The 26,607-nt window shown below is 52.2% G+C and overlaps 9 protein-coding genes across 9 annotated transcripts; 5 read left to right on the top strand and 4 right to left on the bottom strand.

Moving 5' to 3' along the window:
- Positions 1 to 487: 487 nt before the first annotated feature.
- Positions 488 to 1,468, top strand: AYO21_04609 (hypothetical protein; the record flags this gene model as incomplete). Its single annotated transcript, XM_022654581.1, has 1 exon — positions 488 to 1,468. The coding sequence occupies one exon, from the start codon at positions 488 to 490 to the stop codon at positions 1,466 to 1,468; it is 981 nt and encodes a 326-aa protein (XP_022513181.1).
- A 202-nt stretch (positions 1,469 to 1,670) lies between these two features.
- Positions 1,671 to 2,407, bottom strand: AYO21_04610 (hypothetical protein; the record flags this gene model as incomplete). Its single annotated transcript, XM_022654582.1, has 2 exons — positions 1,671 to 2,272; positions 2,356 to 2,407. The coding sequence occupies 2 exons, from the start codon at positions 2,405 to 2,407 to the stop codon at positions 1,671 to 1,673; spliced, it is 654 nt and encodes a 217-aa protein (XP_022513182.1).
- A 2,163-nt stretch (positions 2,408 to 4,570) lies between these two features.
- On the bottom strand, positions 4,571 to 6,684 carry AYO21_04611 (hypothetical protein; the record flags this gene model as incomplete). The annotated part of the gene is made up of 7 exons (XM_022654583.1): positions 4,571 to 5,060; positions 5,168 to 5,294; positions 5,379 to 5,795; positions 5,857 to 5,957; positions 6,019 to 6,179; positions 6,285 to 6,593; positions 6,655 to 6,684. The coding sequence occupies 7 exons, from the start codon at positions 6,682 to 6,684 to the stop codon at positions 4,571 to 4,573; spliced, it is 1,635 nt and encodes a 544-aa protein (XP_022513183.1).
- An 836-nt stretch (positions 6,685 to 7,520) lies between these two features.
- Positions 7,521 to 8,657, bottom strand: AYO21_04612 (hypothetical protein; the record flags this gene model as incomplete). Its single annotated transcript, XM_022654584.1, has 2 exons — positions 7,521 to 7,696; positions 7,799 to 8,657. 2 exons carry the CDS (start codon positions 8,655 to 8,657, stop codon positions 7,521 to 7,523), a joined length of 1,035 nt encoding a protein of 344 aa, XP_022513184.1.
- Positions 8,658 to 9,322: 665 nt separating this feature from the next.
- AYO21_04613 (hypothetical protein) lies at positions 9,323 to 10,476 on the top strand (the record flags this gene model as incomplete). The annotated part of the gene is made up of 4 exons (XM_022654585.1): positions 9,323 to 9,389; positions 9,449 to 9,841; positions 9,936 to 9,985; positions 10,117 to 10,476. The coding sequence occupies 4 exons, from the start codon at positions 9,323 to 9,325 to the stop codon at positions 10,474 to 10,476; spliced, it is 870 nt and encodes a 289-aa protein (XP_022513185.1).
- A 511-nt stretch (positions 10,477 to 10,987) lies between these two features.
- On the bottom strand, positions 10,988 to 19,120 carry AYO21_04614 (hypothetical protein; the record flags this gene model as incomplete). Its single annotated transcript, XM_022654586.1, has 21 exons — positions 10,988 to 11,086; positions 11,149 to 11,452; positions 11,515 to 11,905; positions 12,016 to 12,238; positions 12,303 to 13,438; positions 14,443 to 14,570; positions 14,705 to 15,002; positions 15,102 to 15,253; positions 15,392 to 15,457; positions 15,543 to 15,591; positions 15,717 to 15,819; positions 16,871 to 17,169; positions 17,254 to 17,533; positions 17,596 to 17,685; positions 17,741 to 17,779; positions 17,837 to 17,934; positions 17,993 to 18,088; positions 18,144 to 18,298; positions 18,384 to 18,580; positions 18,653 to 18,705; positions 18,856 to 19,120. 21 exons carry the CDS (start codon positions 19,118 to 19,120, stop codon positions 10,988 to 10,990), a joined length of 4,521 nt encoding a protein of 1,506 aa, XP_022513186.1.
- A 637-nt stretch (positions 19,121 to 19,757) lies between these two features.
- AYO21_04615 (hypothetical protein) lies at positions 19,758 to 21,002 on the top strand (the record flags this gene model as incomplete). The annotated part of the gene is made up of 5 exons (XM_022654587.1): positions 19,758 to 19,898; positions 19,978 to 20,195; positions 20,246 to 20,396; positions 20,448 to 20,480; positions 20,532 to 21,002. 5 exons carry the CDS (start codon positions 19,758 to 19,760, stop codon positions 21,000 to 21,002), a joined length of 1,014 nt encoding a protein of 337 aa, XP_022513187.1.
- Positions 21,003 to 22,739: 1,737 nt separating this feature from the next.
- Positions 22,740 to 23,219, top strand: AYO21_04616 (hypothetical protein; the record flags this gene model as incomplete). Its single annotated transcript, XM_022654588.1, has 1 exon — positions 22,740 to 23,219. The coding sequence occupies one exon, from the start codon at positions 22,740 to 22,742 to the stop codon at positions 23,217 to 23,219; it is 480 nt and encodes a 159-aa protein (XP_022513188.1).
- Positions 23,220 to 24,261: 1,042 nt separating this feature from the next.
- On the top strand, positions 24,262 to 25,887 carry AYO21_04617 (hypothetical protein; the record flags this gene model as incomplete). The annotated part of the gene is made up of 3 exons (XM_022654589.1): positions 24,262 to 24,710; positions 24,798 to 24,875; positions 24,981 to 25,887. The coding sequence occupies 3 exons, from the start codon at positions 24,262 to 24,264 to the stop codon at positions 25,885 to 25,887; spliced, it is 1,434 nt and encodes a 477-aa protein (XP_022513189.1).
- Positions 25,888 to 26,607: the final 720 nt, after the last annotated feature.

Genomic DNA, 26,607 nt, shown 5'->3' on the forward strand with positions numbered 1-26,607 from the left:
GACCCATGAGGAACCCTCAAAGGGATACGCGGATCAATTACTAGATCGACTGCATGGTTGACTATTGATAGCCACTCGATAAAAGCTTCGCCCGTTTTAAATCTGCTTGGCGTTTGAACCACCTTGAAGCGAACTTGATCGTTCCTGGAGGGAAAACGGGCTTCTAACGCTCCCTTTGTGGGGGAAGAATACCTAGACAAGAGACCAGTACAGCACATGTACACGTTCTTTACTCTTTTTTCTCCGGTCCGGAGACGCCCAGCAAAGAGGGTTGTCTGCAATCTCGGGATCCATCGCAGGTCCGCGTCATGCCTTCATCATCAGCAACCAATCAACTCATCAGCGAGCACCTGATTCCGCGATCCTCGTTAGAAGTTCCTCTCATCGCAAAGTCACCACCGGCACCCATTCAGATCAAATCCACACCGTAGCGAGAAACAAGGAGGAGATATAGATCTTTCCTGTTTCTCCCTGACCTGCAAAGGCCATGGGCGAACAGGGAGACGATTCCCCATGTCCTCCGCCCCCAGGGCCCCCACCGCTATTGTCGGATGGCCAATTGCTTCACCTCGCGCAACAAGGCTGGCTATCTCTCCCACTATCGGAGACGCTGGCGGCCACGACTGCAGACCTATTCACCAGCTCTACACGGTTCTTTCAGCTGCCGGACCGGGAAAAGACGGCGCTGTATCCCTCCAAGTCCGGGACCGAGTTTGGCTATTACACTGTCCCTAATGAGAAAGAATATATCACGTTCCGGTGTCGTGTGCACTCGGGTTACGAGTCTAGATTGCCACGGTCGCAATTATCCATGGTACAGACGCTTGAAGACAATGCCGCTAGAGCGTGGCGAGAAGGTGCACTTCTGCTATGGCGCATTCTGTGCGATATCACCAGCTGGTCTGATCTAGACGTGTCGATATGGAACGACATCCTCGATGGCACCCAGACCATGGCAGAGTCTGAGAAACAAATGCCATATACGCTACTGCGTCTGTTTCGTTACTTGCCAGGCACTGGATTCGCTGAACAGCACACCGACTTAGGGTTGTTGACCATCTGCATAGGTGACGGTGGTGGTCTTGAAGTCTTGGATCGGCTCAACTCCACGGACGAGAACCCTATCTGGATTGACAGCGGGACAAACCCACGTACGGTGACGATCCTGGTCGGGCAGACACTCAAGGCGTTGTCGGATGGAATGCTGAGCCCTGGTATACACCGCGTCGTGGAGAATCCCAACGGTAGGAACAGCGTGGTCTTTGCGCTACGCCACTCCTCCAAGCATCCTGTTGACTTTGGTTTGTTTGGAGGACAAGGGCGCGTCAATGCAAGTGATTTGTGGAGATTTATCGACGTCGGCAAGGTCAACATCAACACCGTGAGGGAAAGGAGAGACGAGCAGAGAGCCAAGTACGAAGCCGAGATGTCAATAGGAGGGGATCGTCGGGAATGCGACGCAGGATGAGGCTAATACTTGAAGTTCTGGTTGTCGACAAGTTAAGCCAAGTGATTAATCCCTTTGACGAGGATGACTGCCCTCTTCGCAAGAGCTTCTGCATCAGGTGGATACCTCGCCGACAAGTAATTATATATTGGATCCTCGACAGCAAAACTTTGTCCTGGTCAGTAAACCACAGCGGAAGAATCTGTTAACCTTGAACATTCACTTACGGACCCAAGCTCCAGCTGTTCTTGAATTGCGCCCTGTCTCCCAACCTCTTCTTGACGATTTCCTCGACCGACTCCGTTCCCGCCCCGTAGGTTTTGTAGTAATCGCCCAGAAAGACCCTGGTGGCGTGATAGATGCCCTGCTCCATGTACGCGGGCAAGGCCGTGGTGACGGTGTCGTGGATCACGCTTCTCCCGTCGTGCCCCGTCGACAGGGCCAGCACCTGCACGCCGTGACAGATGGCCGCCAGCGCCTTGCGGGACGGTTTCCGCGTCTGCGGAAAATACCTCGCCAGGAGGTCGTGGACCCTCGCCGAGTCCAGGATCTGGCGCACCCGCTTCTCGTGGCCACCGGGGAGGAAGACGAGGTCGTACCCATCCAGGGTGAACGACGGGTCCGTCCAGGCCAGCGGCCGCTGGAACGCTTCGCATGTGTTAGAGAGGTCGCGGTACGCGCGCTTCGCGGCCTTGGAAGCCCCGAGCACGGCGCCAGTCCAGCCCTTGAGCATCTTGTCGTCGCATTTGGGCGGGTTGCCGGACTCGGTAGCGAAGGAGACATCGAATCCGGCGTCCTTGAAGATTTTCCAGGGAATCGCGGCTTCTACAATGGATCAGTGAGATGTGAGCAAGTGGTCAAATCTGCGATTTAGCCGTGGAGACCTCAGCCAGCTGGTTGCCCCATACCTGTAGGGTCATGGCCGTCGTCTGCCATTAGGAATATAACCTTGGCTGCCATGGCTATTGTTCGTTCAATCTCACCACGAAACTAAACTAGACATGTAGAACTCGTGTGTCTCCTGGAGGGGGTTGAATAGGCGGCGGTGGTGGTGGTGCAGCTGCTGCCGCGAAGAGAGGTTGTTCCAAGTCAATGGAGATATCGAACCGGACAAGAACTTCGTAGTAGCCAAGTATCATGAACATCTACACTAACGGAGAGTAAGAACAAAGTCGAGTCAGCCCAAATCGATCAATCAGTCAGTCAGTCAGTTACCTTCGTGTTCGTCGAGCCTCTAGCAGGCCAAAAAAAAGGCGCAGTCTGACAGAGGGTAGAACGCCCTCTCAGAATTGAGCTAGTCACTTAATAGCGACGAGGCGGCCGCCAGATCAAATGCTATAGCCAATATTACTATCAAGGATAGAGAAGCCGTTATGCCTAACGAGGTCACGTTTGCGTCAACAATGAGCCACTCTCGTTGTTATTCCTCGTCAGACGGTGCGCACCCACTTGGATATCTTCGACAACCAGCCAGGCGAACCTCTGGAAGAATCAAATGGCACAGTCCGATAGACAGCGATTAGTCGCCCTCTGAGGGTTTTTAAGTAGTTACTCAATAGTGATCAGGCAGCCGTTGGACCAGATAGACCTGATATTATCGATGGGGATCGAGGTGCTATGATGGTTACCTTCATGTCAATAGTGAGTCGCTCCCCATTGATAATTTCTCGTCAGACTTATGCGGCTTATTTTTGACAACCGGGCCGGCTCATCGTGAATGTTTTTCTTGGCATCACATTCTCCCGTGCCTCTTGCTTATTCTTCGTCATCGCCGACGGCGTCTCGCACTAGCTGTTTGTCTCGTTCAAGCATGTCCTCGCCTAGGCCTCCCGTCGTCGGGCCTCACGTATAGCGTTATCAAAGTTTTGAATCCTCCCCATCGAGGACGAATTTCTCACGAAAAGGGTGTCCAACGTGTTCTAGAACATCCGAATCTTGATCCAGGTCTCTCCAGACACGCCCTAGGTTCGAGGAGGATACAGTAGGGGACATCGATTGACTCTCTGACTGATCCAGTGGTCTGGCCTTCACCAACCAATGTTATTGCCATGTCACCCGGCGGCCCAATGTCAAGAGTGAATCAGTGACAATACTAGACGAGAATTCTATTCATTCCTCAAGATATAGATCCTTGAATAGCCTGTGCCAGACCGTCACTCGCGGAGGTTCAGAGGTGACTTACGCTGTTGCCTAGCCCTTTCACTGGTGACGCCTCAACTGTCATTAGCTCGGTGTCGGAAACTTTTTGCCTCATCAACGGACGTTCTGAAGGGAAACAAGACCTCTTACACGCAACCCCCAGCAAGATGAGTTCGCAGGCCCAACTTCGACAGAAGCCAGATATTCTGTCCAATTTGACCCTCAACAAATTCGCCCAGAGTTCACACGAGGTCCTCCAAACACATATGCCGACCAGGCGGCCGTCAGATCATGTAGAGCTAATATCATCGATAGCAATGGCGGTGCCATTATGCCTAGTGATAGTTACCTTTGAGTCAAGATTAGATCCCTCCTCATTGCCTTCTCATCACTGTGCTACTTAGTGTAAGGAACTTCCCTGCCCTGCCTCCAACGAGGGATTCCGTCCACTTCAGGATCTGTGACAATGTTCGAATGGTGTGATGCTCTTGCTCTGTCAAGAACAGATCTTCGAACATTGTCACAGATCATCTTGGCTGCAGTAGCGATGAGGGAGAGAAACGGATGATTATTTTCAGGACGAGAGGATTTAAATACCCCTGTGTGCTCTTTGTGAGGAGCTTCACTTATAGCGGCAGAATATTCCCAGAAAAACTCTAAGCCTGTTTGAGTCACTCGACAAACCCAGTCAATAAATTGCTTGGCAATCCCTGCCAAGGATTCACGCCCTAGACAGCCAGACCACAAGGTACTTAAGAGCGAAAAACAATCAGGATCATTGAGCCAAGCACCGGATACGGAGTAGCGAGGCAGAGATGACGATACAGAAGAAGGGTGCGCCGTCATTCTATTTAAAAACCCTGACAGGGTATCGAAATCTTGATTAATGCGATTCTCCCGGATGTCTGGCTCCGCACGCCTATGCTTGCGGCCTGCTCGCTCCGCGGAGCCAGCTCGACAAGATCAGTCCCTTCAAGTAGAATTTCAGACCGTCGCGACATGCGTAGTAGTCTGGCCCTCCTTGGAGAGAAGATCGGCGGGCGGAGTGCCGGGGCTGGATTTCTCCTCTTCCAAGTTGTTGTCCGTCAAGTGTGCAGCGACCGCCTTCCCGAAAAGCGCGTCGATTTCCTCCAACGCCAAACCGTTCGCCTGCAGCCCGAGGAGGTTAGCCAGATATTCTTTAGCATATATGGCGCACCGACCGTGCGCCGTACGGATACAAGGAAGGGGGGTCGTGAGCCTCACATCTGGTAGGAAGAAATAGATATGCACCGTGTGGGCAATACCCAGACACACAAAGACCAAATAGTATTTCCACCCGATGGTCGCTTGGGCGGTCGGCGACAGCTCAAGCCACAGGACATCCATGAGGAAGATGGCAGAGACGGCGTAAGACGTCGCCTGGCTGCGGAGGTGGGACGGGAAGATCTCGGTGACGGCGGTGAATTGATTGATGTCGATCAAGCCGCCGTATCTGTAATGAGAGGAGAGAGTTGGTCAGTTACAGGCTCGGAAGGGAGGAGCAAAATAAATGGGGATCGAGCTGTCACAGCCCTGGCTCCATGGAAGATCGAAACTCACGCAATCACATAGAGATATAAGAACACTACTGCAGCTGCAGCGAGGCCTTGGGATGGAGTATAGCTGTATTTGCCAATGAGGCCGGTGGCGATGATGAACATTGACATGTTGAGGGTAAAGCCCACCACTAGATAAGAACCAGTTCGTTAGCCAGTCAATTACGTGGACGTTGGATTTCCTGATGGGGGTTTTCAAAGTGGTTAGCACTCACACAGGGCCTTTCTCCGTCCCATTTTGTCACTATAGTAGGCGCCGACGAAGTTCGCAATCGCGGCAAGTGTGTTGTATATAGCGCTGAGCATCAGAGATATCTCCGCGTTAAGGCCTAAGGACCTGTAGAGCAACACGGTGTAGTTGTTGATCACCAATGTTCCGTTGTTTTGCCCACCAGCCATGACAAGGAATCCCAGGATGAGTCGCTTGCGGTACGTTTTGGCAGTGAACAGCTGCCATTTGCCGTCTTCAGCCAGGACGGCAGCATCGACAGCCTGCTGGCGTTCGATGAGAGCCAGTTCCCGACGGGCAAAGTGTTCCTCCGTGTCGTTGGGGTCATGGTGCAGCTTGCAAAGTGTCTTGAAGGCTTCGTCGCGTCGACCGCGCTGTAAAAGCCATCGAGGGCTTTCTGGAACTGTGGTGCCAGAGAGTCAGTCGAACAGGTACTCACATCAACAACACGTCGGAAGACCTACTAAAGAAAGTACCGGTGATGAGAACAAGACCAAGCAGACAAAGAACGGCATTTGGAAATCTCCACGAAAAGGTGGTGCTTGGGGCATGGAAGCAGCCGAACCTGGAGAAGAAGACAGGTTAGTTTTCGGGCCTCTCGTCTTTGTTTCACGGAGAAACCTCACCCTATCCAGCCGGCCAAAAAGTAGCCAGCATTCACAAAACTTCCATGAGCACCAGTCATCATGCCGCGAGAGTGCGGCGGCGACACTTCGGCGTAGTATGTGGGCATCGCAGCAAGAGTATTGCCAGCGGCGAGACCTGTGATGACCCGAGCAACAAGGTACTTTGCAATGGGTCAGTAATGTTAGGGACATGAAGTAAATCTCGGTACAGCCATGGGACAATGTCACCAAAACTTTCAAGAAGAACAACAAGTAAATTGGCATACCATTGGAACATTGACTGATCCGGTCTGAATGGCCGCTCCGACCACACCCATTACACCGGCGATGCGAAACCCATTCAGGCGACCAAATCTGTCGGCTGTCCATCCGGAGAACAAGGTGCCAAAGAAGCCTCCGGCGAAGAATACTCCATTGACCGCCCCAATGATCGTGTTGGTGTGAGAATAACCCGGAGCTGTAGGGTCGGCCTCCAAGGACAGAGACTCATAGAAGGTTGGTTGACCTAGAGTGGTTGTGATGACAGCCAGGGCGAAACCGGCGAACAACGAGCCGGTTGCGGCGAACAGGATAGTCTATCGACGAACATGCCATCAGCAGTCTGGAACAAGTGGTATCAGAAAGGATAGAACTAACTCGAGCGTTGTAGCTCGTGTAATTTTCCATCGTGAGCTCTCTCACGGGCGATGTCGTCCGGATTGACGTCGGCAAAGGCAACGACGGGTGATGATGTTGTGTAATATAGAGAGCAAGGCAGCAACGGGAACAGGTGCGGTTCCATAAACCTGTGTCTCCATTGATCTATATACTTTCGTCCCCCTGGTGAACCCCCTGGGGAGTCCGGGGAGTGGAAACCGATGTGGAGGTGTCAACCAGGATCCGGTGGTCATGAGCCTCCGAAACAGCAGCGAAGTATATGTGATAATAGGTACACGAGGTCCATAGCAAAACGTGGCCAAGTGGACGCGAGGGGCCGAGATTGGCCTTTCAAATCTAGCCGAAAGACTGGTAAACACAACAGGGTGAGGCTTCGGCAGAGCAAAATTCATCAGAATTCATCCGAGCGAATAGCAGCAGGCCAGACAGCCAGCCGAGCCGACCACTCAGAGAATATGGTGTGACCGTATGCGGAATTTCCTTGTGCTGTTTCTTATGGAGCCCAAAGAGAATCTTATTACATACATAGACTACCCTTGGAGTCTCGAAGCGAGTGGCAAAAAGAAGGTCCGGATCCGCAAAGATGCTCGACAGCGAGACCGAGAGTCTTGGGCCCACTGGTGTCAAATGGTTCACGGCGCGGAGGTATTCGCTTGTATGTATAGCCAAGAGTGTGATGCTAAAGCTGCACATCTCAGGTATTCTCACTTCTCACGGCAATGATGCCCACGAGTATACCGAGTACATGACCCTACAAGGCTATGACACTTTGGTATAGCAGCTCGATCTTGGGTACGTTATGTAACCAATCCTCCCCTAATGTTGACGGACTATCTTATTCCGCTTCAGAAAATTGCAACCGCATTCGGGGGCGATCCAACCAGCCCAGGCATGTTGAGTGGCACAGAGCAGAGAAGGAACTCGTAGCGCTTCACCTTTGCGCAGTACTCTCCCAATGCTTTGAGATCCCAGAGCTCGCCGATATACATGCCGAAGAAAGTGATCAGGTACTTGTGCAACACTGTGGAGAGAGACAGAAAGGTTAGTGTCAGCAATTTGTCGAGGTATTTGGACTACATGTGGCTGGTAAGAAGAGAAGAGAGAAGAGAAGGAGAGGACAAACCCATTTCCGGCATCTTTCCCTGGCGAACACGACCGTCTTCCTCGACCATTGGTGGGAAAGTTTCAAAGGCAATGGCATCGCCGGCCACAGCAGAGAAGTGATGATTCCACATCCATCGCGCCGTCTCTATGTTGCCTGCAACACCCGCGGCCTTGTGAGACCCCAGTAGAGCAGCTTGCTTCTCTGCGCTGCCAGCGGCTTGCAGCTCGTCGGTGAAGCCCGTCCGGACAATCAGGATGTCCCCATACTTGAACGAAGTGTTTTGATAAGCCGCCACGGCTTCCAGATCGGCTACCGTGATGGCGTGTGAATCAAAGCAGTTGTATGCGATGCCTTTTGACTGTGCGTATGCCTTGTAGTCTAACAACACTCCTCTGCCCACCATACAACCATGTTCATGCCAGTGATTTAACGTGGGTATACTCTTGTCCGCCGCGCCAGTGGGCTGGTTCAAGTTCGCCTTGCTCGGAGTCGATCCGTTATAGAACAGTCCGGTAGGCTGATGGCCCCAATGAACCAAACTATCCCACTGGCTTGAGCACTGAGTATTGAACGCCAGCTCATCATCGAATCCGTGGGTTTTGAACGGTCCTTCCATGGCATCCACTATCGTGTGCTCGGTCGGTCGACGGCCAAACCCAGGGGCTGCGATGGCATTGAGCGGCCAATTCAACGAGATTGAGACGCCATCGCGGGCTTCTTTTAATGCCTCTCTCTTCACTTTGGGCGTCAGTAGGTTGAAGCAACCGAGATAATCCTTCTTCCCGTCCTGGTCAAAAATTCCCCACGCACACCCCGGAGGCATGCCCTCCACGGATGGCAGGGCATCGAAATCAGGCAGAGCGTCAAAGTCGACCATTTTTGACAGTCTATCAAGCGCTGATCACTCTCAACGTTGGGTATGTGACCTCTTTTAACGAACGAGAAGGAACAGAAGGTGATGGACAGAAAGGTTTGGGTGGATTTCGCACTCTGTCAAAACTCGCCCAGAGTTCCGTCAAAGTATACAAGTAGTCCTCGTCAGTCCTTCCACTCCGCCCCATAGCGCAGTGATCGATGCAGAGCTCGTTTCTCCCGAGCCTAGACACATAGCGCTATAGTCGACCACGGTGTATCGATACGGGCCCCACTGGTTGCCGAACTGCCTCCTCGGACGAATTATTATGCTCGATCGGCTCGACAAACCGATAGGGTTACTTTCGTTTTGAGTTCTGCATGAAAGACCCTCGCCACTTACCCCAGTCAGCCGTCGGCTGTCGGTGGAATTGTCAGCCAGCAGCGACTCCAGTTCTACCCACAAGAGGAAATGCCGGCGGAGGGGACGGTGAAGAGGGGGAATGGAAACTTGAGCCATTCATGCATGGGACAATAATATCTTCCAGGGAAAAAATAAACAAAGATCCGGCAATCAAAAAAGAAGAGTATTCTCGTGCTCTCACTGCTCGTCGCTCCATAACCAAAAGTCCATAAACCTTCACCCCTTTTGTGTTCCCTTTCGACCCAACAGTCTGGGTTTTCCAAAAGATGGCCGAGGTCAAGTTCGACGAGAAGATTTTCGACGGCCTGAAGGGGAAGATTGTCATTATCACAGGTTTGTTTTACACCTCACGGAATCGCGTTGACGCGCATTTAACCCGCGAAATTCTCCAGGCGGGAGCAGTGGCATTGGCCTTGCCACGGTCAAATTCTTCTCGGCCCACGGCGCGCAAATCGTCTCTGCAGACCTGAACCCGCCTCCGGAAGAGACGGCCAACGTCGCCTTTCGCAAGGTAGACCTCACCAAGTGGGACGAGCAGTACGACCTGTTCGAGTGGACAGCAAAGACGTACGGTCGGATCGACATCGCATTTCTAAACGCCGGGGTCGGCGAGATCGAAAATGTCTTTGTCGACGAATGCGACGATCGGGGAAGGCTGAAGGAGCCCAAATACTCGGTTCTGGCGGTAAATCTCATTGCGCCCATAAACGGCTTCAAAATCGCCACGCACTTTATGAAGAAACAGCCCGAAGGAGGAAGTATAGTCATTACCGGCAGTGGTAAAAGTACGCAGGTACCCTTTGGAATATCCACTGTTGACCTGTCTTCCCTCCACATGACAGAGAGAAGATGTCAAAATTAACTGAATCCCGAGCACAGGTTTCAATGGCGTCGGAGGCACCCCGATGTATGCTGTCTCCAAGCACGGTGTAAGTAAGCTGCTGTTGTAGCAAGAGGTCGCAAGCACGCACGCCTGCAAACGACCTTTCCCCCTTCTCCCTCTCGCTGGCAAAGTCATCTGCTGACCACGGGGCCGGACGTGTGTGGCCACTTTGTACAGCTCTTGGGCTTGATCCGGACCCTGCGGACCGACATCCCAGAGAAATACAACATCCGACTTAACCTCGTGTGCCCATTCTGGACCGACACCGGTATCATCCCTCCAGAGGAGCGCGAGAAGATCGTTTCGGCCAGGGAGTGCATGCAGCCGGCCGACGTCCCCGCGAAAGCGGTCGCGTACCTCTCTCTCAGCCCCCAATGCCAGGGGACGGTCTTGTACGCCGCCTGTGGCAAGTACTTTGACGTGGATTGGGGATTTTATCTCACCCGTCCGGTGTGGCTGGGGGCGAAGAACCACTTGGACCGAGTCTCGTGGGAGGAAGATCCCGCGGCGCTGGCGTTCAAAACGAAGTTCGAGTGAACGAGCGACATGGGAGTGGCAGGAGCATAATGATTCCAGGGTCAACAAGCCACAGAGCCAAAGAAACAGAGGGATGGCTTGAAAGCAATGGCTTCAGAAGAAGGAAACATCGGTGGGCTTGCTGTTGGCTGCTTACTTGCTTGATTGCTCCAACGACATTGAACAGACCCGGCTACATCCATAAGGGAAAGAGACTTTTTCTCCGAGATGGCTGTTCAACAATCAAAATACCCAGTGTATCACTTATTGGGATTTTAACATTGTGTTCGTAGGGTAACGTCAATCAATGGACTTACAAGATACTCAGGTAGAAATAGTAGAAACGGTGCCCGGCCCGGACAGAGTCGTCTGCTTCTGGGAGACATTATTGTACACGTGCAAGGCCAGAACTCTCACACTATAATACACGCTGGCCGAACAGCAAAGTCGTTGGTCAAACGGCGATAGCCAGCCAGCCATGAATAGCAGACTCCCTCCCATACACGACAACGTAAGTTTCGTTGCTGCGGGCCTAGATCGCGGCATACCACGTTTGTGGGTCAAAGAGATCGTCAGAGAACATAGCCTCGAGGGTACTGTTGGCGTTGAAGTTCAGGAAGAAGTTCGCGTCCTGCAACGGATCGTAGCCGAAGGATGATCTTTCCGCTGATCTTTCAGCCTGGGGACCACCACCTCCTCCACCACCATCTTGGTTGAAGCCGGTTCCAGTTTCGGTTCCCACTTCTTCGCTACCCGGTTCAGGCTCTGCCACCGGGACGCATGGGGCAGAATTCGGAGAGGTAAGAAATCCTTTTCGGCCAAGATCTTGAACAAGGAGCATGCCCACGCCGAGGCAGGCCAGAACGACTCCATCTCCTCCAATATCATGGTTCCAAGCTGGTACTTGTTTGTTGCAATCCTGTCGACCCGGCCTTTCTCGCGTGCTTCTTTGATGATTTCGGCGTACGTGACCATGGCCCCGAAGATGGGGGTGTTCCTGAAATGTTCTGGATGAGCACCCAAAAATAAAGAGCTGAGACGCAGAGATGGTCAACTTACAGGAAATTGGGAGAATATCTCAAGCAATCAGAGTTGAGGAGCTCTTCGTACAAGTTCAGTGTCCTGGCAGCGGCCCGGACCAGTTCAGCGCGGATCTCGGACACTTTGTGCGAGCAGGTGGCATCCCAAGCTTGACTTTTCTCAAGGTGTCTTCGAAGGTAGCGACAGACGATCGACAGTGTTCGTTCGGTACTCAGTTGCAGAAACATGATCCACCGCATCTCCGTAGGGACGGGAGTTCCGTCTTTCGCTCCCCCATCGGCCTGGCTGGCGATGTAGCTTGATAGTTCCGTTCGCAGGATGGTGATTTCACGTTGGCATTCATACAGTTCTCTGATGGCATCTTCGCTGCCGAGAGCATGGTTCAAATCGACTATGATCGTTCGGTCCACTGGAGAGGGACATAGGTCAATCATCTTCACTTGGACCACTGCCGAAGTCATACACGAAGGCGATCATGGATATGTACGCTTCACCAGAGGACTCAAATTGCAAACTTACATAAAGCGGCTTGACGAGCTGTCCTGACGGCGTAAAAAACCTGCGTGCTCGAGTATTCGGTGAAGTCAACCAGAGCCTCCGCCTCGGAGCCAGGGTAACGGCCGAGGGGAGATGCCTCCCGTCTTTCATAGAAGTCTGCATCACTAAGCTCTTCCACGTCGATCTCCTTGCTGTTGATCGTGAGGGGACGGCCCATGGCAACCGACGCGTTGCAATCCCTGCTCTAGTCCCAGTTAGAATACAACGAAGGAAACCCGTGTGGGGGGCCTGCGACGAGTTAAACTCACGTAAACGGTCCAGAAGGTCCTGCGCCACATTGATCGTTCCTGTTGACTTAGACGGGCCGCCGCGGGGACTGCCTTGTGCAGTCCGATGGCCAGTGCCAGGTTCGCGGCACACGAGATCCAGTATTTGGTGCCCTTTTCCTCGCTGAAGTCGGACCACCACATGCTGACAAACAAAAGGGCTTGAATGATCCGGAGCTGGTCGTATTCACAGTTCAATGCGTAGAGCAAGGTCGCACGTTCGTAGAAATATGCCTTTGCCTCGTGAAGCGAGTCAAACCCCGCGCTTGTCAGCGCATCCTGGGAGACATATTGCGACGACGAAAAGAAAATCGAATGCAATAGCATGGGGCAGGTGATGTGCCCGTTTACGAAATTCTCGTAGATTTCGTTCAACTCATATCTGTCTGTGACGGGACAAGTGGGCAGCACGTGTTCTCTGAATGCGAGGAAAAACATGCGTGCCACAGAGGTCTCTGGGAAATAGAGGATATTCTTGAGCCTCGTAAGGTAGAACGTGTCCACCGAGTTCAAGTGGCCGAAGACAGTGTCTCCGCTGGTGGTGGGCTGGAGTATTTTTGGCTCCCACCGACGGGATGGACATGTAGCGACAGGAAATGGCTCGCTGGAGAGACTCGTACAGGTCGACTGTCCTGTCTCTGGGACAAGGCGGCTGCTTCTTTTGAAACGTCGGTGGCCCGTCATGTGAGGCAGGAAAGAATGTGAAAGGGTGTCGCCCGAGTATACAAAATATCTCCGGGGTCTGGCTTTTACCGTTGAAGTTGTCGTCGGTTGAGCAGAATGCTCAGGCCTTGCTGATCCCCAGGAAGGCGCAGAGTGGCCCTCAGACGTCTGCCTGACAGCCTCGAGAGGACCGCTCCAGACATTGCTCTCGAAAGCATTGGAAGCGCCGCCACCTGCTGAAGACTTTACTCCTGACGAGGACGAGTCGACCGTTGGAAAGTCGATAAGCTCGCGCTGGGCCTCGTCCTGGATGTAGGCCGTGCCTTGAAGCCCGTGATTTCGCACGCCATAATCACTACTGATCGATGCGCCCGGCAGTCTCGTCGCTGCCTCGACAACAGGTTGAGCTTGGTCGATAGATGTCGGCTTAGGCTTCAGCGGAGCTTGCAGGCCGTCTACAGATGCATTCCGCGCGTTTCCCGGCAGACCATCGACCCGAGTGGCAGGTTTGCTGTAGGAACTTTTCTGACGCTCGCGATATTGCCTTACAAATCGGTCAAGTTAGCTGTGATTCCCTGCTTAGGGCGGGGTCCCAAAACGAACCGTCTTCGTTCTGGGAGAAGTTCACATGGAACCCCGATCGACACGCAGGAGGAACACCGTCCGTCATTTCCAGGCGTAGCCGCATTGCAGCGGACTTTGCGAGCATGACAGCGCACGCACGCTCTAGCTGCCCTCGCCCCACGAGAGGCCGCCGGACCTTGTCGAGCTTCACCTCCAGTATCCAAAGAGAGCATCCTGGTTGCTGGTTGCCGATGCCTTTGATCCGATTGACAGGCTAAGATAGAGGAGAGATCCCTTCCTTGCCGACCGAAAGGCACAAACGCGGCAGATTTGGGATATTAAAGTCCCCTGGTGGTCCGTGGCGAATTCGGTCCGAGGTTGACCGGAGCGCACTAACCGTAAAAGGAAAGACGTGGCTCCACTTTGTTCCCTGCGAATGTCCTCCTTCTCCATGCCTCCGCAGACTGCGAAGCGAGAAAGCTACTAGTCGAGGTGGGGGGAGATGGTTAGATTGTGGAAGAGAGGTCAGGAGATCATTTACAGCCTTGGTCTCCCAAATCAATGGGCTGTGTGGGGATCACCAAGTAATGAGATTTCCAATCCTATCTAAGCCATATCTCAACAAGAACAACCTCTCATCTCCTTCAGTTGATGACAGATGGCCCTGTCAGTCTGTGGCTAGTCCTCAGAACTATTTCTTGCCATCCTTTGAGGAAATCTCCATCCTTGTAGTCGTCATGATCCACATCCAAGTATCCGAGGGGCGCCCAGATGCGAGGGACAATCGCCAATGATCGACCTGGAATGGGGGCATCAGCATGTCGGAGCATTGTAGATGAATTTTCACTTTGGTTATGTGCAGTCAAGAAAACAGACAATCAAATCGATCACTTACCTTGCACACTTGTGTCGGAGGCGATCCTCACGAGAGCCTCGCCCGCGTCATCAATCGAGGCGAAGACGGCTCCTTTCGAGGTAATGCGTTCGGCGACAGCATCGCTGATAATGTCGGTTTTGATGTACCTGGAGAGTCGGGTGCATGGTCAGCTCATTATCCGTATACGCAGGTTTTGGGAAAGGCTGCTCTGATCTCCCCCTAAATGGCCCACGGGGACACTAATGCGCCAGAGACATGGCAATCGATACACAATTCTTACCATGGCGCGATATAGTTAACCCTGGTGCCGTGTTGCAACGATGTCCTTCTCAAGCACCTCATAGTGCCCCGAAGCCCGAATTTGGAAGCATTGTACTGTGGTGAACCGGGTTGGTCAACGTAGCCGGCAAGACTGCCCTGCAGAACAAGGCTCGAGTCCGGGCCTTCATTCCCTGCCGAGACAGCCGCGTTGAACTGCTTGCGGAAGTAAAACAGAGCCAACTTGATGGTGTAGAAGACGCCAATTAGGTTGATGTCCAATATCTTGAGATTTGGCTTCTGCGGTGTCGGTGCGGTGGCTTGACGGGTCACACACACCAAAAGTCAGTCTTGGATCGGGCCATCTCGTTGTCCTCGCAAGGAGTTGAGGCCGGAGCAGGTGGTTAGTGACTACTCACAGTCATCCACAAACACTGGATCTTGCCCGCTAATTCCAGCATTGGCGACCACAATATCGACACGACCACTGGGCGATTTTGCCAGCGTCTCTTCGAACATCTTTGCCTGGTCCTCCCAATTGGTCACGTCACAATGCGAGGTCCATATTTGTCTGTTGGGAAAGAGGCAGATTGCCAGGTGTTAGAAAGGAGTTCTGCACAGGGTGCTATGCGGGCAAACCCCACCGTGCCAATTGGAAGGGTTTGAAGAGGGGGACATATAAAATATTTCTTGAGGGGTTGAAGCGTACCCTGGGTATGATGATGCTATCTCTGCCGCACGACGGTCATCGAGGTCACCGATCATGACATAAGCCCTGCAAGAAAAACCGCCATTAGCTGTCCCGGGGAGACTCTCTCAGGATTCCATGACGGAGTCCTCTATGGCATGACGGAGCGTACCCTGCGCTGGCTAAGGATCGGGCATAGACCGCCCCTATTCCATTTGCCCCTGTATTATTGGAAGAGGTTCAATGTCAGTCAGTCAATTGTCAAGGGGCGGAAGGCTGCTTCTGCCAGCCAGCTCAGACGATGAAATGCTCATCATCTGGCTCGGAAGACGTAGGATATACATACCCCCTGTAATGATGGCCGTCTTGCCCTTGAGTTTGCTCCGATCAGCCTCGACACTGCAGTCAACGGCATTTGGGTCGCTGTGGCTCGTAGACATTTCTTCGCTCTTAGTATTCCAAGAGGGGTTGGGTTTTTGGCTGTTGTTGTTTTTTGGGCTATCTCACAAGCACTTCTTCTGCGCCGTCTTCGAAGGATCAGATGGTTAAACACCCCGTGGCGGATTATGGTTGATATTGTTCAACAATGGCCCTGTCTCATTACCCACGTCTTTTTGTAACAAAGTCCTCGCCTTTGCCAGCCTGCTACGTAACAAGTATACCAAGAGTCGAGTCCCGCCGTGCCCTCCTCACTGACTCCAACCTCGGCCAAACTCCAAATGTTCCATGCTTGTGCTAGACGCGATGTTCGGCTGACCAGGAAGTTTTGAGTGACCCACAGTCGTCGGCCCAAATCACACAACCGACCCAATTGGAGTCGGGTACAGCATTCATTAGCCTCGCCGCCACGAACTGTTGGCGGCTTCGCACTCTGGGCGATGGAAGACTACCTCACGTTCCAGGGACATGCAGCGGATTGGGCCAAGTCGGGAAATCAGGGTAGAGAGGTCTGGTCCTCTGCTCAGCTCGTCGAAGTTGACCTGCACTATTCATAGCTTGTCTATCTCTACTGAATGAAAACTTTCAATCCTCGGTTAAGTGCCGGGTTGCACTAAGATGGCGAGGCTCTGGTTTGATCCCATGTCCCATCCCACCGCTCACAGACAGATATTTGCAGCTGTCACATGGGAACTTCGTAATCTATTTGGAGGAGTGTAGCATAACAAAGAGCTCGACTATTGGGGAGGACAGAAGAACTCAAGCTAGAAGCCAAAGGTCAACACTTTATGATTGAACACAGCTACTTCTATCTCTACCAGATCTACCATATGTCCCATATTTGTGACCAACCAGCGCCACTAGACCCCGTTGATATACCAAGAAATGTCATTCCCATCCACCTCTCTCTGCGAGAAGCCATTGCCAAAGTACGAGAACCTGTTGACACTGTTGTATGCCCAATTATAGTCCTTTTTATTTTGAATGAGAAAAAGTCAGCTGCTGGGTCGCAAGGCATTTGGTGACATGTAGGAAAAGGGGGAGAAGGCGGAAAGTATGTACCTCATAGCGCGGTTTCGCCATTGCCTCAAAGAAATGCAATCGACTTCCCGGCCACATCATGATGGGACCATCGACTGTGCCACCCTTGAACCACGACCGACAGGGCGAACTCCACGCGGTCCGCTTCAGGAACAGCTCTCGATGGCGTCTGAAGTCTTCCACCGCCTCCATCTTGGGCGCAAAGTACTTCACGTCTTCTGTCTGGAGCTTCTCCACAAACTTCTCGAGATACCGTGTAATGATTTCGATCACAGGGAGAATGGAGCCGTGACCGTAGGGCCCAAACGGCCCATTGATCACTGGGAGTGACGATCGTCAGCTATGGAACTCCAAATTGCAAGAATCTGAGCCATGTCGATTCAAGAGGAACTCTCTGGACTTACTGAAGTAATTGGGGAAGTCTGGGACGGTTGCGCTGAGATAGGTGTACGGTTGGTCTTTCCAGGCATCTCGCAAGTCGATCCCCCGTTTACCTACAATGGGATATCGGGGTCGGAAGGATACATCAAACCCTGTAGCGCAGACAAGGACGTCGATCTTGCGTTCTTTTCCATCAGTCGTGATGATGCTGTCTTCGGTAATCTCCTGAATCGGGGAGAATGTCACCTCGCACTTTTCGTCATTGGTCAAGCACTCCAGGTATCCGTTACCTGGTGTTGGTCGCTGTGGTAGGAGGTTAGCAAGTCAAGGGCGATGAGTAGACCAACTTGGGCCTGGTAACATACCCTGCAGCCTACTGCGTAGTTGGTGGGAACCATCTTCTCGATCAAGTCTTTTCTTCCTGAGAGCTTTTTGGCCATTTCCTGCCTTGCAAACTAGAGCAGTGTCAGCATCCTGAAGTATGACTCGGACTGTCCGATAGAGACTTACAGCAAGTGCTTCCGCTTGCTCCTCCGACCCATTAATGATCTAATCAAGATTCTATTAGCTCGGCCTCCAGACACGCCACTCAGATTATAGACTAACAAATTTAAATCGTTGATTGAGCTCTTCTTCCACCATCTTGCGATAGTGGAGGTACTTGGCTGGATTGGCAGCGAATTCGGCCTTTTGCTCCTCAGTGTCTGTTGAGCTCAGGTCAGCTACAGTCTGTTTGCTTTGTCGAGTTGCTTGGGCTCTCACAGTTGAAATTGGCGCCGTTTTCACCAGCGTACTTCTGGGCGAAACCCGCTGTAATCCAGGTGGATGACCGTTGGTAGGAGATCATTTTCTTCACACCTATGCCGAGTCTTTAGTGTTCTGTGAGTCGTTTCCAGCGTTCTGTTAGACTTACGAGGAAATATTGCGGGAATGATCTGGACGGCACTCGAGCCATTTCCAATGATGCCAACGACCTTGTCGTCCAAGTCGACCGTATCGTCCCAGGCCGCACTGTGGACTTTATTCTTGAATTTCTCGACTCCAGGGACAGCCGGCCATTTCCAGTTACTGGGACGTTGGTTTGATTAGCAGCCTGCACACTATACCACACAAAGTCTGGCATTTTGTCGCCTTCAACGTAGGTATCACTCACTTCAAGACTCCGGTCGCGTTGATGAGGACTTCCCCTTCGTCGTAGAAAGCGGCTTCCTCGTTTCCGTTAGGGGTGATCTTGATTTTCCATTTTCCGGTCTCCTCATTCCACCACGCGCCAGACACTGCATGCCTCAGCTTAACAAAACCCTGCATGTGATGCTTGTCCACAATATCCTTGAAGTACCCCAGGATCTCCTGTGAGGTTGCATAGCTACCTCCTGTCAGTGGAAAAAGGCACCAGGGATGACGAGGGATAAGCTGCCTTACTAGCTGGTCCAGTCCGGCTTTGAGTGCCACGAAAACATATAATTGACGGCTGGCTGTGCCAGGAGTTAGTGTCAGTCCAGCACATCAGAGGTTGAGACACCTACAATGTCACAAGCACAACCGGGATATCTAGAAAGGAGTGAATCAGCAGAATCCAGATTGACGGTCTCTGTGTGAGGCATACTTATTCTCATACCACGTACCCCCAACTTCATCGTTCTTCTCGTAACATTGTACCACGACGTTGTTGTCCTTCTGTTGGCCGATCGCATGGACAATGTTGATGGCCGCGGCACCAAAGCCAATTATCAGAATCTTGATGGGACGTCGGGCTCCAAGATAAGTGTCGGGTATCACATAGCCTGTCTCGTCTGCCTTGGGGACTTTCTTTGCGTAGTTGACCACTGCCTCCAGTACATCACCGGGTGTGTCGGGGATGGATTCGTCCGTCACAATTCCAGGGGCCATCTTGAGATTCTCACTACGTGTCAGGGGCACACAGGTTACGGCCACTGTCTGTCGAGATGTAGTGTCTGGTCGGTGTAGCTTGCGGATTTCAAGGGAGTCTTGGTCGGTTGGTCAAGCTCTATATCAGTCTGCCATGACGGCACTACGAGACTGGACATGGTGCAGACACGCGCTCGCTTGCCACTCGGTCCAGGCTTACCGTTATTCACCTGATGAATTGGGTGACCAGCGGCTTCGATGAAACATAGTCCGGTATCGCGTGTTTCCCTGAGGCCGAATGTCCAGCCACGGGAAATGGAGCTCCACCGCCGGAAGAGCAGCTGGAGAATAGATCCACGCATGCTGGCCAAAGAAGGGCTGCTTGACATGGTGGCGTGTACATACATGGGTCTCGGCACCTATGCTCACAGCCGATTGGGTTCGCTCGGAGAATGCCACGAGTCAGGACCAACTTGGTACCAATCGGATGAAATGGGCATCTGGGATGAATCCCCCACCAGCTGGATGAAGAGCCTCGGTTGAACCCCATCCGCGAGTTCCAAACAAAAAGCTTTGTTAGATGGTAACACTCAGCATTCATGGTCTATTTCGCTTTGCCCCTTGCACGCGCATAGAGATTGTCGCGCTAAAGCTAAACATGGACACGGCCCTGAGCAAAGTCCCCTCGGACTGTGTATACGATCTGAGCGCTTTTGACCCTGCCAATGTGAATCCTCAGACGATACAGTTGAACCGTTCCATTTACTCCAAAAGTCAGGAGGATGCGAAATGGTGGGAGGTATGGGCATTTGCTCATCTTTGGCTCGCCTGAACGGGGGTCCCTAAAGTCACCATAACGCGAGGCTGACCATCGTCAGGTCGGAGCAGAAGTCTACCGTGACATGCGGGAGAAAGGCCAGGCCGCCTTTCCCGCATTCAAATATGTTGAAGGAGCCACAAACATTGACATTCCGTCAAGGGAAACCGGGAGAACTGTCTTGTGCCGAGTCATCAAGCCTTCCACGCCGTCAACCCAACAGCGAGGGATCTTCCTGCACATCCACGGCGGCGGCTGGGTTCTGGGGACGGCTAAAGGGTAAGGAGTCCATCGCCCCGTTGAGAGATCCTGTCTGAATCATCATCAAGCCAGGATCACCTTTTGAGTCACATCGCAGAAAACACGGGCTTAACGGTGCTCTCGGTCGAATACAGACTTGCACCTGAGCATAAATACCCTGCCGCTCTGCACGATTGCGAAGATGTTGCCGAATGGCTTGTGACGAATTCAGAAGCAACAGTGAGTGTCGCCGTCACCAGCATAGTTCTCCCGCTGACGACTGTACTTTAGCTAGGTGGCAAACTCTGCTTTCTGGGTGGAGAGGTTATCACTACCCCCTCTCGAATTGCGGAATAGTAGCTGACATTGACCCAGTCTGCAGGGGCGACGTTGTGCGCACTGGTCTTGCTTCATCTCAAGGAGAGGAATAAAGCTGCAGAGATCAAGGGCGTGGCCCTGAGTTATGGGTGCTTCGACCTGTCCATTCTCCCTTCGTTGAAGCTCGCGCCCAGCACATCTCCGATCCTTACACTCGAGGACGCCGAACGGTTTTACAGCGCCTATATCGAAGACATGCCCTTGGAAGTCCGCAAGACTAGAGCGGTGTCTCCAGCTTACGCTGATTTATCTGGACTGTGTCCGGCGCTCTTCCTGGTCGGGACCGAGGACGCTCTGGTCGACGATTCGGTCTTGATGCATTTCCGCTGGCTTCGAGCGGGGAATCCAGCCGCGCTGCGTTTCGTGCCCGGCGCGCCCCATGGGTTTACGCTGTTTGATGCGGCAGCCGTGGAAGTTGCTAAGAGTGGTTGGCAAATCACGATCGATTTTATCCGGAGCCTGCTCTGATGAACCTTGGCGGGCTTCATGCGGTGGAAAGACTCAATGGCGAATGTGGATAGATTGGATGATTGATTTGAGTCCTAGCGAGACCTACAATCGATACTGTCGATACAACTACAGGATCTTGAACCCCTTCTTCTCCTTCTCCCCAATTCAATCGCCCAAATATTACCTCTACATATCATGACTTACTTCAGAGTACAACCCCAGCCCTTCCCCAGTCCCCCAGATACGCCGTAAGTTGACCGTTGAGGTTTGAGCAAATGCATCCAATATCCGAGCCATGAACATGGAGTCGAAAGCCATCCGAACGAAGCGCCACCGATTCCCAATGCGTGATCAGAGGTTCACCTGTCGAGACGCCGTTTGTGGTATAGTCACGGTGCTCCAATCACGCCGCCACGGGCGTTGTACACGGGCTGTTACTAGGAAATCCAGTTGCCCAGATGCGGTTCTGTAGACTAAGTCAACAGTACCACGTACGGAGGCGCGCACTAAAAGTACTATTTACTCTAATTCAAATGACAAACGTTACTTACTATAAAAGAAGATTTTCTGAGCTTATAGGCACTTATGCCTATCTCTTAGTAATAAGTTAGACCTAATAGGCGACAGTGTAGTCTACATTCTCAATCTTGATAGACGCTGTAGGCACTAAGGATTGAGCTCCGATATCCCCGGAGGCCGCTGTAAGGACAACGAAAATAAAGTCTGTTGTCTTTTGATCACCTTGTCACTCCATTACTAGCATTGGCAATACTTTTAGTGCGCGCCTCGGTACACCTAGGCACCCATTAGGTGTCTGGATCTCTAGGAATCTAGCCACCGTAACTACCAAGTCCCCCTCCCAACGATTGGCTGGGTCGAACCCCAGCTCCGTCTTCCCCCCGGAACCCCGCCTGACAGTGGGTGGGGTAGCTCGTTTTAAAGCTGTCTCTGCTATATCAATACAAGCACCGTCTTCACAGTAGGCACTCGTAGGTCTGAATCCTATCCGGAGCCGAACCAGGACGAGTTTGGAAGCACAATACCGGAGAAGATGACCTAGAAGGTACCATTCGGAGGTGTTGAGCTTGAAGACTTAGGGAGCCACAACCTACCGCTCAATGTTGACCAAAGACGGGAGCCTCCTCAAGCGAGATGCAGCCGTACGTGCCCTTTTTGACAAGTCCCAGAATCAACTTCGTTAGAGAAGCCTTGTTTTAAAGCAATGCGAATGACAATCTGCCACATGCACCGGTACTATATGACGGCTCTGTGGTTCAAATCGCTTCTCGCGACCAGAACACCATGGCGATGGATGTTGTAGGCGAAGCCCGAGGTAGCAGAAAGGTACTGCAACTCCGCTTGCCTTTGAAAATGGGCAAATCTAGTCCTCGGGTCAGTCCAAACGTCGACAGCGGTACGTGCTTGACTTTCAGTGCCTCAAACCTGGAGGAGACGTGGTGTTGTGCAATTGGTAGCCACAACCATCCCTGCAGGGCAGACTGCATCCCGACTGATTTGTGAAATGCACAATGTCAGTCCTCCGACCAGTGAAGCGTACAGGCAGCCATCCATCATGACCAGCTGTTATTCAATCTAGAGATGCAAGGTGCCGCCTCACCTTATGACAGATCCGGGGCGTTCAACCTCCCCTCTTTAACCTTCTTAATCCCTTCTTGTCAGCTCTCCCAAGCTCTTGAATGATCCTGCGCAACTCTCACATATCTCTTCTCAGACAACCTCATTGCAACATTAAAAATGGGAAACAACTCGGCAAAACCCAAGCGGAAAATGAAGACCTCATTCATGTATCCGGCTCTCCACGACGAAGTTGTCAAGGCAGTGTCCCACAACGTCCCCTCCACCTGGTTTTGTGAAACCAATAGCGACAGGGACGCCAACAACGAGTGGCAGACCCATATCAAAGGCAGGTTCAGGGGGAGGAAGAACGCTTGCTGTAAAGATGGCTGGACCAGTAAGAAGGTGGCAATCCTGATAAGAGGTTACATGGACAACGGGTACAATGCCGAAGTATTCAATCAGCGTTGCAGGACGTGCAACCAGCTGGGAATCTTAATCCTGGACAAGAAGTCATACGTCGAACGAGTCGCGTACAGAATCCAGGTGTGGGCAGGGATTGAGATGGAGCGGCCACCCTACGCCTCCAAGCCAGGCAAGCCACATGAGACCGAATATTGCGAAGGCTGTAAGAGAGGCGTTTGTCGAGGGAGCGGTTGACTGGCATATACACCACGCTGCTGGAACCTGATGTTGGGTACGCGATGATGAAGCCATGTGGATGAAAGTCTCGAGGTGAGGAACAGCACAATCTAACCATCTGAGCAAGCTGACGGGTCGTGGAAGAAGGTCTGTCAACTTTGTGTCCTGAGCAGCACCATCTTATTCTGCAGGGCAATGGCAAAAGATGTATGAGCCGCAGTGTTTACTTGTGTGCGGGGGCAATTCAGAATCTAGGAGTGATTCGTAGGAGCTGTTAGCTCTTCTTCTCTGCGACGAGGCACCCTGATTCTAAGTCAGACGTCGCTGCTGCATCACAAAAACATCATAAAGCAAGCGCCGTCCAGTCTTTGAATCGGGAACATTTCAGTGGCAGCTGCGGTTGAGGACCTTCCAAGCAGCCCAGCCGCTCCTTCGTCTCTTTCGTGTCTTTCAGAACCACAGATACCACTTCTACTACTAAGCAGCCCACACAAATGCTCCAGATCAGGTTTCCCAACACCTTTGAATGTAGAATCGTCAACGTGACCGGAGCTGATGAGTATTATTATACGAGTCACCCCGCTCAATCGGGACTAGCGTCATAGCGACGACATCATTTTCTTTCGCCTTGTGTTGATCAAAGAAGTTGCCTTTCATCAACATCGCGGAAGCTTTTGACATTATCTGGTCAAAGCACCCTCGTGGACCAGCCTCACCTTTTGTTGATTCGACGACGGGGCTGCGCTGGTTGCCTGCCCAGACATTTCCCGCAGCCCCAGCCTCGTACTCAGCCCGCGCCACCGTCTCGCTTGTACACGAGCTGAAGTTCTGGAGAAACTCTCAGTTTCCGTGTACCACATGCCCTCACGGCCTCAGAGCACGACTTGACATGTGAAAGGTCAGAACCTACCCAGCGCCTTCGGGTTGAATCTTTGGCACGTGCGAGCCTACTCAAGACTACCGTCAGCCTCACCGCGTGGCCCTCAAATAGGCTGACATTTGCTTCCAACACTCCTTCAAAGGGCAATATCAACTCTTCCACAAAATGTCGACGGTCACAATGGCCTCACCGTCGTCGAAACCGATCCCTTACACCGCCAACCCTCTTCTTCTTATGATCAATGACTTGATGCTCTTTGCCGAGATTACTTTCACATGGCCTATCACAGCTGGTCTTCCCAGTATTGTACTCCCATTATTTCCAACGAGGTCGGGCTCTCTGGATGAGCTGGCCTTCACCGGTGCCAATCTGTGGGCTGCTGTCTTGCACTTCATTCTCATAGTCGCTCAGACAATCTTCCTCGGTTCGCTACTGCCACTGGCATTCATTGGCCTGCCATCCTTCTATCTCTTGTACATTGTTGGCTTCGTTGTTGGAAATCAATGGTTTACCGTTCTGTTGAATGGGCCGAGGCGTCGAGGGCTCTTTGAGTCAAATCCAGAATGTGTCAGAGGAAAGCCTTTACATGAACATGAGAAATGGGTGTTTGTCAATGGTGTGGCTGTGGGGTATGTCATCTCTCTCAGTATATCGCGACGCGGGATCCTACCCATGTCGTCCTGGTATTCGTGTTGCACAAGTTAACAGCCTGCCAGGCGCCATTGGTTGCAGTCCAATCTCGATCGCCTCGCGATGACTTTCAGACGGCCCGTTTTTGGAATCCATAATCAGACGTAAGTCCAAGTTCCCCATGACTCCGACCATGAAACTCGAAATACCCTGAAGGTCTCCCATACCTACAGCATCTAAACTCTGTCTAACACCTGCTACAACTCTAGACGAGGCATCATCTTCGATGTCCTCGAATGCATCATTCAACGTGACTTAAACTTCGCCACCTTAGATATTCGGATTGCATATGCAGCAATGGTTGACATTCTGTCCGACGACAATATCCACAAGGTAGTCTTGATCCTCCACAGCCAGGGAGCCATTGAAGGCGGCTTGGTGCTTGACTGGCTCTACGATACGGTGCCAGCGGACCAGCTTGGCAAGCTGGAGGTGTATACGTTCGGAAATGCTGCAAACCATTGGAATGCCCCGGTCATATCGTCCTCGGCATCTGCTAGTGCAAATGGCCACGGTGTAGTTGAGCAGAGGCTCGTGCCACATATCGAGCATTATGCCAACGAGAGCGACTACGTCTCGAGATTCGGCATCTTACATTTCCGCCCTGATCGACCATTACCTCGAGCATTGGCTCAAGACAACACACCATTTGCTCCCAGCTCCCGGAATACGCCTCAAGACAAGTTCAAAGTCTCAGACGAGGCATCTCGCCTCACACGACGTACCCCTCCCAAGGTCGACACGCGTGAGAAGGTAGTCGCAGCCTCTTCGAGACCATTGCTCTCTCCCAGGACACCGATCGAGATGATGGATCTTCGAGAAGAGCAGATAAACCTATTCTTCGGGCGCTTGTTCAAGCGAGTCGGCTCTGGTCACCAGCTGAATCAACATTACTTGGACAACATCTTCGAGATGGAGGGCATCGATACCAAAGATCTCTCCCGCGGACGTGTGCGAGACAGCAACGGCTTCATGGATGCCGAAGTCGACATGGATATCTTGCGAGAGTGGGATACTGTACAGGCCGCTCCACGAAGAACTGGTGCGCCAGGAAGACAGGTCAAGGAGCTCAGTCGCCTGTGGACTTATCGAAATGGGCGGAGCCCAGAGGATTGAGAGCCGACGCAACGAGCGATGCAATGTGTCTGACGACATCTATAGCTTCCCTTCCTGTTCAGTTCGTGCAACGGTTAGCAGAACGAAAGGAGCTTGCCACCCGATTTATTCGTTCTTCCTGCCGACAATTCGGAGATCCTGCAGGAACAGGCCAATGCGGTGAGGTGTGTTAGAAGCTTTCAAATGCCCGTCCAGATGCCACCGGAGGAGAGAGGAGGAGGGACAGATATGGGAATACGGCGGCATGGAGTACTGAGAACTTGACCGGGCGATGTGTATCTGTTATCGCAGTACAAGGGACAAGGACCTAGGAGCGCCCACACGTCAATGAGACTACATTAAGCCTTACTGGCCAGGCAGTTTTTATTGTTCAGTCATTAGATAGGTTCTCATTGTCAATGCTCCTCTCCGGCCAGAACGACCGGGCCAATCGAACAGGATTTGTGATTGAGATAATCATATATTTATCCACTAGGGTTCCCTTTCCTCCATGCCACCACCGTCTCCAAAACAACTTGAAGTTCAAGGTCACATTATTGCATTACCCATTATCGATTTTGCAATCTTAGCATTATAGCCCGCACAGGTCTTGACTTTTCTTTTGTCCCTTTTTCCGGGGTCAATGACGCACCGTCGGCCGTGTCGTGAAGGCCGTCTTGGCTTCTATTTCTTTTTTTTTTTTTTAGTTCTTTGACTCTTAAATCGGGGCTCGAATTAGTC

The sequence above is a fragment of the Fonsecaea monophora genome (genome assembly GCF_001642475.1).
Source record: "Fonsecaea monophora strain CBS 269.37 chromosome Unknown Scaff26, whole genome shotgun sequence".
Lineage (NCBI taxonomy): Eukaryota > Fungi > Ascomycota > Eurotiomycetes > Chaetothyriales > Herpotrichiellaceae > Fonsecaea > Fonsecaea monophora.